General features: G+C 41.5%; 1 protein-coding gene across 2 annotated transcripts in view; it reads left to right on the top strand.

The window, feature by feature from the left end:
* The first annotated feature begins 1,130 nt into the window (after nucleotides 1-1,130).
* The window catches only part of LOC103361233 (brain-specific angiogenesis inhibitor 1-associated protein 2-like), a 55,743-nt gene continuing 44,845 nt past the window's right edge, over nucleotides 1,131-12,028 (top strand). For both annotated transcript variants that reach the window (XM_008287260.1, XM_008287261.1), the window contains exon 1: nucleotides 1,131-1,356. In XM_008287260.1, coding sequence (XP_008285482.1) covers nucleotides 1,285-1,356 — 72 coding nt within the window. In that variant the 5' untranslated portion in view covers nucleotides 1,131-1,284. The remainder of the gene's footprint in view (nucleotides 1,357-12,028) is intronic.

The following is a 12,028-nucleotide window of genomic DNA, read 5'->3' as shown; positions in this document are numbered from 1 at the left end:
AATATAGTATTTACAATCCTACTCTAAGTAGGCACTTAGACACTAATTGGTATGTACAATGAGGCTAACACAAATTATCCTGTGGGAAAAACAGCACCCGTGGAGTTTCTGAAAACAGTCGGAGTATGACTCTAACAGCCTCAAGAAATGCAGTTATGTACATAAAATGGTGTTTTGTAAATAGAAAGGTGACTTCATGGTGGCAACTGTACTGCACGTAATTGTATTGGTTGCTTGGATGACAACAGCAGTACACACACAATGGCTTTAATAGACAAGAAACAGCTCAACTGCACCACACTGTGTGGTTTACAGGTGGGGACAGGGTGCTGTAAATGTCTCTGCTACGTCTGTTTGGCTGGATTGCTTTTACTGGCCATTCTTTGTCCAAATGATGCACGAGGAAGTAAAACCAGACCTGTTTCATTTCCTGATTCACAAGGGATCAATTTCTCTCAAGACAAACTGAGCTTATTGCTTCAGGTGGATTCAAATCCGAGAACAGACGTGTCTCGGAAGCTCAAAAAACACTGGAAATCGTAATAGAAGTAGGCAGATATATAACGATGGTTTTGTTTTCAGGAAAGAACAACGTTTAAATATTGCAGTTCATTTATAGAAGAGCAAATTTATGTCAGTATGTTGTAGGAATGGTGGTGCTCAGTTGGTACAGAGATGTAGGGGGAGGCACCAAATCTGCACTTTGACAAGATGGTGATGCATTCAAATGCTGTAGGGCAAAGTAGACTTTAGGGCGCGCAAGTGGTCGACAGGTTCTGTAGCGCGATGGAGGTGATTGATAATATTTTTGCCATTTTAATGTGAGATTTCTTAGTATTTATTATCATATATTATTTATAATACATTTTTGCTTTTATTTAGCTTTTATGAATTCCTCCCGCTCAGCCGACCACCGCTGCACTATATGGTAATTATGCAAAAAAAAACTTGTAATTGAACAATATTTATGAAGTGTCACAGTGATATTTGTTGTTGTTGTTTTGTTGTTTTAGACGCCACAGTGTGAAAGATTACGAAAAAAAAAAAAAAAAAAGAACAGAGCTCCAGAGCAGTCCGTGAAGGCACCAGCGCACTGTCAGCCGTGGAAGAGGGAAGGTGTGTTTAGTTGGTGGGTTTCGGGAGCGCAGCGTCACTCTCACAGCCGCGGTCCTCGCTTTTGTTAGACCCAACTCGTGTCTTTACCTGCTCCCCTCTTTCCCCCCCTCCTCTTATTTTATTTTATTTTTTTTTACGCGGATACTCGTTTCAAGGAAAAAACCGTTTATGGTCCTGGCTGAAGATCTCACCATGTCTCGCACTGACGAGGTTCACCGCTTGACGGAAAATGTCTATAAGGTAAGGTTGAACTCATTAGCAAAGTTTGGAGATAGAGGTAGTGGTTGGATTCCAGCTGTCAGACGAGCAACGAGAAAACACAACGAATCCGATTTCGCATAAATTGGTTAAATAAAACATATGGCTGGTTTCTTTCTCCCTCTTTTTTTTATTTTTTTTAATTCTTCACAAGCATTTTATAAAGAGAGGGTTTTTTTTGTGATCAGTTGACCAAAATGCTCCACCTCCACATAATTTTGCGCTACACCAGGTTTGATAGGTATTAGCCTTAGGCAACACCTTTCAGCTAAAATTACCAACCTGCCTGCAAAAAAAAAAAAAAAAAAAAAACAAAGTCACTCATTCAGTGTGTTCCTTCACCTATGCCTATTGTACTATTAGTCCACCTACAGCACTGCTAGTAGTGTAGGCTGTTCCTAGGATAGCAGTGGGTTTATATAGCCCAGTTTGCTCACACAGGAACATACTGCATTCCAGAAGTCAGTGTTTGACTGGCAGAGACGGTTGAGCTCCCTGTTGCAACAAGTAAACATTTGCCCCATAGGGACTTGCAAACCTGTTCTTCATAAAAGTACCCGTGTGAACTTTGCATGCAATTGTTAGGTTAATCCTCAGTTCTAGAGAGAAAGATTCAGAGTGGAAAAAAAATCCAAAAAAGTATAGAGAGGGTGGATTCTTCTTCTTCTTTTTTTTACTATTAGTTTAATTATTTGATGGATTTTTATCTATGAAATAGCAACAACAAAAAAAGAAAACCTTTATTTGGCCAATCAGCACACTAAATGTATTCAGTCACACCCAATGTGAGGAGAGAGTGGAAATTTGTCATCCGTCACCTAACAGTGCTCACCATTGTTTTGCTGATACACGACTGGAATGTTCATTTGATTATCAAAGTGGCTGATGAATAATTTTATTGAGTCAGCCAATCTATTAATCATCTACTTGTTTTAGCACTAATTGCTGTATAATTAATTCAAACTCACCGCAGGCTTCGTGTGTCCTTATAGCTGAAGAGTTGCAGCCGCTAATGGACGGTTTACCAAAACTTCATGTCACCAGGGCTCCTCACCTGTGTCTGCGTTGACATAATGTCGGTTTTCTGTTGCAGCTTGAGGTGGCCTGTTTCGGTATATTTCATTATTTGCACGTAGTAACTTGGAATCTACTTTACTTCTGTCCTTGCACTCTAAACCTGCAGTAACCAGAAAGCCACAATTAAGTTGAGGTGAGCTTCTATAGGGAATAGATCCCATCAGAAAGGAGGTCAAGTGAGCACATTGCTGCTTCTTTTAGGGAAGCAAATGTCTCTGAGCTGAACTGGTCACACAGCCAATGTGTCCTTCCCACTGTCATGCATTGTCAGGAAGTGTTTACACCTACTAATGTGGGTTAATCAACATAGACACGTTGTCGGTGTCTGAATCTGAAACCCTCGGCTCTTTTTTGGGGATGGTATTGTTCATTTGAGTGCAAGTCCAGCGTTGATGCTCCGTCTCTGGGGACGAAGGCACCCGTCAGAGCCCTGACAGCCGGCACCGCTGATGGGCAGTGGAGTGCAGAGACTGAGTCCCTTGTTCCGCACCGGGGATCTGACCCCAAAGCTCGGAGGTCAGAGAGAGTGCCATGTATAGTCGCTGCTTATCTGGCATTCGTCATGCTTTCCTCACCAACCCTGCAGCGTGAAACCAAGTTTCTTAGTGTGCTTTTAATATTTAAAGAGACAGGCTCAGCTTGACTCGACCGTTTCTCAGTGATGAAAAGCATCAGTCTTTTATCGCGTGTTGTTAGATGTTTATACTAGAACTGCAACCATTCATTGATTAGTCGGTTCAAAATTTATCAGCCACTATATTTTCCAAATTCCCTAGTTTTTTTTTTTCAAGCAAAACTTTCAAGTATGTACTGACTCTGATGTGTAAGATTGCACAACAGTCTGTGAATATTCAATAGGGTTGCAGTGATTAGCTGATTTATTGATTAGTTGTGCTATTTTTGAGAATGTCAGTTGCAGCCCTAGTGTTGAACTTGTGGTTAAATAAAATGTTTTTCATAGTTTTATGATGCTTTATCAACTCAACTATTCATTGATTAAGCAAGAAAATAATCCGTAGATTTTTGCAGTGATGAAAATATTAATAATAAGTAGGTTATGCCCTTAAAACCGTGCTTTTTAAATCTATGCTGGGGATGTGTGGTAATCAGCACGTTCAGTCACTGAAATCTGCTGGTATTAGATGCAAAATGACAGTGTCTGAGATTGAAATGCAGACTGTCAGCTTTAATTTCATGGGACTGTCTGCTTCAGTGAGGGGACAGTGGAGCTGAAGTTCTTAGATTCAAATAATTTTAAAAAATCCACAACTAAAGTGAAAATATATCTGATTTCACCACGTAATTAGTGGCAGAGACAGCAGGGCGCAAAGATGCGATAGTTGGTGCTGTAGTGAAGAATAAAATCAATACTGACCCCTCTTATCTTCACAGTACAGATTTTTACCTCCTTTATTGCACTAATTGTTTGCACTGATTGACTGTAGAGAGTTCCATGCACTTCCAAGTGTTGGAATCACTCCAGCTGCCAGTTTTTGTGAGGAAAATAATTGCTTTAACTTTCACAACCATGTCTGGCTGCCAGTGCCCTGTCCATTGCTCTGCTCTGTGCACATTCAAATGCCTCTGCAGACAGTAATTGTGTTTGTCTGCTTTGTATGCAATCAGAAGTCTCCCGAGGAAGGGGAGATGTAAAAACATACGGCGGCTCTGAAGGCATTGCAGCCAGCAGCTGGGCAGATACTGAGTAATCGCAGGGGAGCAGAGCGGGGTAACTGCGCTGCTGTGACTCATGTTAGCCCAGTTGAGTGTGTGTGTTTAACAGGGCTGGAACTGTAGACACAGTGAGGGCGAGACTTGGAGGTTCTGAATCTCACCGTGAGGGTTGTTCCTTTGGTAAAGGCCAGAGGCACTCCTTAGTTCTCTGAGATGACTTTATCTTAACCAACAGGGGAGTCAACCCTGTAAACCAGCAATCTCCACATGATGCTCCATGACTCACTTCAGATTTCCTCCCTCACATAGACAGGCAGTTCCAGACGTGGCGATTGGCATCTAGTCATTCCCGTGCTGACGGGGGTGAGACAGCTAGTTAAGGCTGACAGAGCGTGCGTGTTTGCGAGTGTCTGTCTGTACCACTGTCATCTCCACCAGCTGGCCATGTCACTGGGTGTCTGAGAAAGGTGATGCCCCAGGTCAAGCCTCTTAGTATGTAGATGGATGAAGTCTGAGCGCTGACCTGCTGGGGCGGGGGAGGACAAGTCGAAGTGAGCAAACAGATTAGCCAGACTGGAAGCTAAAGAAGAATAGGCTTGTGTGTTAATAACCTTTTCATCACTACCGCTGTACAATTTTATCCCGAAGAGTAGCCGACGTAGAAGGTTGCATGGAAGCAAAGTGGCCGGTGCACACCCTCTGGAACAATGGAACTTTTGCGTGTTTTTTGTCATAGGAAGTGTGCCCAGTACATGTGGTGCAGGTTTTGAACACACCCTGGCAGGTAAAGGAGTAGAAGGGTGTGGCTCATCTCTTACCAGCCCTCAGGACAGCACTCATTTTCCCATGCAACACCACTCCCTAATTGTCAACAGTCTGGAAAACAGCAGATACCATTTTCTCAAATGGCTGTTATGAACAAGGCAAAATAGTTGTTTGATATTAACTGGATCAAGTGTGATTTGCTATACACGCTTGTTATAAGAGCTTCATCGGGGTCACAAGTCCCATGGTGCTGCTGCAGTATGCTGTTTGATTTAAAAAAAAAAAAAAAACCTTCATCTAAAATACAGACGCTCTGCCTAAAAGACATCTTGTTATATAATAGGTTTCTCTCTCAGTTGCAATATTGTCGTGACATTCGCTCAAACGAATGATATTCTGATAATGATGATAAGAGAACTACAGTTTCACCACAATCTCATGTGGGAGATCTGAACAGGTGGTCTCTTAGCAACAACGTGCCATTATTCTTATGTGTTTCTGTCATATCATTGTGCTAAAAGACTTGCAGTCGGTGAAGGGCTACAGAAGGCGAGTGAGAGGGAGGAAAAGCGGTGGAGAGAGGGCTTACGTAGTTTTTTTTTTTTTTTTGCGCAAACATTCACGTGTTTATTTCAGAAATGGATTAAAAGGAAATGTGGAGCTGATGAAAGGGCTTCATAAAAGCCCCATAAAGGATCCAGTGTAAACCAACCTTGTTTGCTCCATATATAGTGCTGTGTGTTGTCCCTGTGGTCTTGCGTTAAGAACTTGTCTGGAGACACTTGAATGAAGACGTCATCCATTACTTTATTTACCGTTTTTCTCGCAGTATATCTCGTCAGGCGCCGGCCGCCTTATAATATGCGATTTAAAGGAGTTTAAAATGACTTCAGCTCCTGAACATCTGCCTCCAGAATATAGTGTTTCAACAAGTTTATGCCTGCTGGTGCCTGAGGCCTTGAAAAGATTGCATTATGCACTGCAGGAGATATCATAACATTCATTGCCTGTGGAAGAGCAGATTTGTTCCCTGTGCCTTTGACTGCGATGCAGAGAGAGGACTATTGCTCCCCACACCCACCTTCTCTGCACGTCTGGGGGCGGATGGTTTAGAGACATTCTCTCTTTTCTTTTACTCATCATTGCTTTTTCAAGGATAGAGACTGGAGATGCTCAGTGCTAAATCCAAGGCTACACTGTATTGACTGCAAAGAAGCTTCACAGCCGTCACTAACAGAGAGGGTTGATTGGAAGTCACCTTGTTAGCACGACTCCTGTCTGAAATGTTACTTGTATGAAACAAAAACAACATACATAATCATGTATGAGCATATGCTTTGCTCTATTAAAAAAACAAACAAACAACAGCATTAAAATGCTTTTTATCGTGGGGGTGGAGGAGAGGAGATGAAGAGAAGGAAAATAGATGGAGACATTCCACATCCTTGTTGAAATAGTCCCTAATTACTGTGGAGGGTGAAGCTGTAATTACACCGACTGAATAAGACACAGACGCAGAGACAGAAAATTTCAGTTAGTACTGTGGCAGCGACAATGGCCTCACATTTATGGGTCATAGGCTACAGTTAACATGCCTGTGGCTACTGTTACTGTATGTGTCTGTGGCAGATGCTTAGCTGCTACTTTAAGTAGCACTGGCCACACTACACCCACTGGGCGAGCTAAGCAGGCGGCCACAGTGCTCCTCTGAGCCCCACAGCAGCCATGCTATTGTATAGAAAGTACTCCGCATGCATACCCTCGTGGTTTGAACGCTCCTTTCGGTAAAAACATTTCCATGAAGCCAAACTTTGCCACGGGGATGTAAAGCTACTCTCTGCTCTGCCACTCTGTACTTTTAATTTATTTGTTGTTTATAATTTCACTCTGCATATATAGCCTATTACCTAGTTTTTACCACAAAGTCTCTGGGAACTGACAATCTAACGTGTTTTTCTCATAAGCTTACCTCCATGTTGCAATTAATGACTTTCACGAGTTAAAAAGACAGGCTTGTGAGATACATAGAAAGAGCATGTAAACACATTTTTAGTTTGCATTTAAGTATTAGGGAAATGTTGCAAGGAGGAGGTCAGCAGCGGGACCCTCACACAGAACATCTATAATTTATATAAACCCTTCCTAGAAGCTTTAAAAGTGCCATGCAAAAATGCAGATTTGCTAATATCCTCTGCAGCCAACCAGTAAGTAACCCAAATATAAACAAGGCTTCATTGAATTTGATGATTCATTTGATTTGATGGCCATTTGGAGGAACAGCAGTGCAAATCTCTAAGGATTGGAATGATATTTTGAGGGACTTCAGAGAAATGCATCCCTTTCCTTCTCAAAAAGCAATGGATCTTTTGCTGGTCAAAGGACGAAAGCTAGCAAATAAGACTGGGTCTTGGTTGCTGTGGTAACCAGCGTCTGTATTGAGTTAGTTGAGTGCCTGATGCCGAGATGGATGGAGAGGAGGGGGTCACACTGGCTGCACATGACAGCAAAGCAAACAAACACAGTAAATAGTTGGTCTCTGGTGAGCAAATTATTTGTTGTGCGGTGGCAGCAGGAGGGACACTGCAGTGCATAGGTGGGGAAAGGACAAAGAACCTGTTTGAGAGGTGACTTTGTTTTTCCTTCTACCCCTGAGACCCCTTGGAGACAATTATGGGGCCAAACACAGTCATCAGGTCTCCTGCCTCGTCAAGATGTGATTGATTCTGCCGAAGTTGTGCTGTTTGGAACTCGCTTTTTCATTGCAAAAGACAAAGGCGGAATGATATGTATGCTGGTGACTAACATACACAGCAAAAGGTGCTTCCTACACGACAGACTGTTTTATATCTGCATGGATTGGAATGCATTGTGATTGATGTGTGGCCAACATTGAGGAAGATTACAGAGACAGCTGATATACAAGTTAATGAAAGATTGTTACAAATAATAAACCACAGACAAATCCTCCTCTATACTCTCATACGCTGTTTATTCCTGAGAGCAAGGTGTGTGTTTGCATAACAGAGAAGGAGCATGTACGTGGACAATATTAGTAAGAGGTGATTCAAGATTTAAAGAGATAGATAAGCATGATTTCGTAACAGTTGAGTTTCCCTGGTTAACACACCGTAGTTCTTGTCTGATGACATGAATTAGTTGGTGCTTGCTAGACTGGACATAAAGATGGCCAGAGGTCATGTTTCCATCCCCCACAGTGCAGAGAAATAATTCTCATTAAGTTATTTATTGAGGTCAGGAAACCCCACCCCCCACCACCCAGATCCCAGAATGATTTGTTTAGGCATTGCACATTTGGTTTTAAAATGAATTCCATAAAACTTGCCTTGCTCAACATAGCTACGTCATTATCTGTACCATAAGCGCAAGTGCTAAAACTGTCAGTATTTGCTGCATCAACAAACAAAGAATTGTCTCACACACTGTGAAGTTATAGGAAAAATGTGCTTGTTCTGTTCAATGTGGGTGCCTGTCTGCGCTTGACATGACTGATGTACAATGATGTACTCTGCACACTGCAATAACAAAAGAACACGAGGGCTGTTCTCAAAGTGTACAAAGTCTTCTCTCTGCTCACAATGTTGAAAAGTTTGCTCCCCTCAACAAAACTTGGAGAGGACAGAGATATTCACATGGTATTCTCAGATTTGATGTTCTCCTTGGCTTCAACTGAAAGCACATGCTGTGCCTACTGCTGTATTAGTAAGGCTTCAGGTATGCGAGAAGGACACAACTGCCTCATGGCATCCACTCAAACCTGGACTTTGCTCTGAAATGAGCACATGTTTGCTTGTGTGTGTTTTTCTGTATGGATGTGTGTACTTTACAAAGTTCTCTAACTTGTCTTTTAACTGTATTGCAATAAGGCGTAGGCTGTGTTGCTGGTGTAGTATTGCATATGGACCCCCTTGAAAATGGACCCGGGGGTCCATATTCTATGGGGGTCTATTTACAATCTTACACAGTCACTTGTACAGTAGCTCTGCCATGATGTTTTGCACTCCTTGTGTTACACATTCTGCCGTTGTGGTCTCCTTGATAACTGATGGAAAAAATGCCACAAAGCTCTGAGGAACTGATATGAATCTGTAAATTGTCTGATTTAAAAATAACTTTTCCATCCCTTATGAAGATATGGGAGTCAAGTCGAAACAGGAACTATTTTGAGCATGATCTTTAAATTAAATTGACTTTATTCTGGTGAAATGTAAAAACAAAAAACAACTGTAATCAAACCTCAAATAGGTGTTTTCTTTCCAACATGGCAAGCAATTTATGACAAGTTGTGATCTGTCTTAGCACTAAACTGACTCAATTTGGAAAACCCATAATTACAGAAATAAATGACTGCAAAGTTTGAACCAGGCGGGTCTTTGTCAAAATGCCCAGATTGTCTTCACATACTGTACAGTGGCACTATCCCATATTGTCTGCTTTTTCAGCACTTAAAAGGTTAAAAACCAAGGTAATCATACACTGTATTTTCTGCTGTACGTTTAATGCATAGACCAATACACTGCATCATTATTAATAATAGCGTGATGGATGCTGATTTCTGGGGCTGATAATAATTTTAGGGAGTAAGAAGTTCTGATATGGATACAAGGGCTAATATTGTTTATATGTATGTTCGAGTTATAGTTACAAAGGAAACTGATGGGGTCCTTATTTATTCACTTCCAGCAATGTATGTCATAAACTAGTTCGCAACTTACCATGAAGACAAAACTTGACACTGAACCACCATCTGCTCGAATGGGATGCATGCTCCACTGCATGTGCTGCAGACTGAGTTGAGAGTATCAAAAACATTGGAGTCCGAGTGGCTCTGCTGGACTAACTATAAGATTAAATTCAAAATTACCCCAAGCATCTTTTTCTGTACTATGTTGTGCAACAGAAAGTTTTCAGTGCAGCGTATATCAGTCAACATACATCATTACCAATACTGGGAAATATATGCTGATATACTGGTTGGGCTCCAGTAAGTGATCCCTATTATCTGTTGTTGGGAGATTTTCTATGCTCTCTGTCCTTGTATCTAATAATTTCCTTACATTAGAATATTACGTATTTCCCATTGTTTATATTGTTAATCCATGTACACATTTTTATTCTGATATTTCCAACATGCTCCAAAATGCTTAATTTGGCCCATGTGTCTGCTATTGCCATCCCAGTGTGAGAAGTACAATAATGACAACTATATTAAAGCTGGAGAGTGGGAATGTTGGAACGTGATTCTTGGAAGTTTGAAATTTGATTGTATTTATTATCTTCACACACACTTATTGGTGTGGAGTCAGCGACTCAATCTTCTGCAGGACTACAGCACCCTAAAGCTCTGCTAATCTAATCTCCAAAGTCATGCGGCAATTAGTTCACACACTGGTCAGGCATGTTTGGACAATCAGATTTTCTTAAGATTTACACTTAGCATATGCACTCTCAGTCTAATTGTACACAAACACCTGCGGTAATGTGGAAGACATGCATACATAGACAAATTGCACCAAAGTTATTCTGTAGAGGGAATTTTCAAATCGACTAACCGACACCGTGTGATAAATGCAGGGCAATGAATTTGCATTAACATGCAGAGCATCCCTGAGATCGAACTAAGTGGCATTGATTTTAACGTCATTTAATTGTAGTTAATTTCTTGGGTACACATTTGCATAGTGCAAAGTTAACTTTAAAACTAAGTTTCTACAGAGTTTGCATTGCTGTAAACATCCAGAAAATATGCTACTAGTTTGAGCTTTTAGCATCACATTATAATATAAGATAACAATATGGCAGAAATGTAGTTACTTCTTAAATTACACACTTGATTTATGATGTTATGTGACCATACATTGCACTGTTTATTGCACATTGTTGAAGCTTCAGTGCAACACAGGGTTTCCCCCAAAAGGCTGTGGCTGAGGTGGTGAGACGCCTACAACCTGACATGTCCAGTCTTGATCCACTGTTCCTCGTCATTCAGTGGGGTCAACTAGACAGGAAATTCCCCTGCAGCCTGACTAGTTGGTCTTAGCACAGTAATTAGTTTAGGTCACCCTTGTCCCCGAGCTGATCGAGACCCATCCTAATCTCACAGTGCTCCTTATTAAGAAAGAAAAGACCAACTGTATTGTTGCCAGAAGTCAATCCACACATTATCCTCTTTCTTTACATTCCTCTCTGATTACGTCATTAGGCTTGGCTGCCTCTGTTTGCTTTCACCACATGACAACCCTTGCAGTCCACGCGGATACAGTCCTTGACGATTTTAGTGTTCATCTGATCCTGGGCATTTTCAGGCCTGTGGCAAGTTGCTGTGTAGGAGAGGGAGCGAGGAGGAAGGAGCGAGGGGAGGGCGAGAAGGAACAGATGATGGCATCCTGGCTTCTGATTGCGTGCGATTCCCCCTGGTTCTAATCAGCTGGTGTTACTTTCAAATTGCCCCCTTTGCATGTCATTACTATGTTTGTGTGCGTAGGTGTAAGTGTGTGATAGAGGAGAACAGAATGAGCAGAGATGGATGAATATCCCATAAATTAAATCTGCTGTCTACTTCAGATAAACTGACCTCGTTTCAATCGCTACTTCCACACTGTGGAGAAATTCATTTGGTTAGGGCACTGGGAGAAATCATATTAACCCGCTTAAAAATGTTTTCCTTTATCTACTCCCTTTATGCTTACGCTCTAGAATCCTCTATGTTCTCCCCGTCTCATCTCATAGCAGAAATGGGTGTCGGACAGATTTGATTCATTTTGCAGGAGACATTGCACTGCCCTCTCTTAATTGTCTGCTTTAATTTTTGCCCCGAGTGCTAATAATGAATTCATTCAGTCCTCATATAGGCAGTGGAAAAAATGGACAGACTCTCCTTCTCAGGGAAAGAGAAGATTATTCTCCAGGCCTGACTTATTTCTTATTTTATTAATTCTTTAATTAGAAGATGATACCGAGAGCTTGAATGTAAAGTCACCACAGTACAGGAATACATACCATTGTTCATAATTCTTAGAAGTCCTCATCTTTGCATTTTTCCTTTCTCTCTCTCTCTCTTCCTCTCTTTCCCTCTATCTCTCTCTCTCTCTCTCTCTCTCTCTCCATGTCACACAACCTT

This window comes from Stegastes partitus, unplaced genomic scaffold (assembly GCF_000690725.1).
Source record: "Stegastes partitus isolate 25-593 unplaced genomic scaffold, Stegastes_partitus-1.0.2 Scaffold493, whole genome shotgun sequence".
NCBI classification, from domain to species: domain Eukaryota; kingdom Metazoa; phylum Chordata; class Actinopteri; family Pomacentridae; genus Stegastes; species Stegastes partitus.
This window is presented reverse-complemented; position numbering and strand designations above follow the sequence as displayed.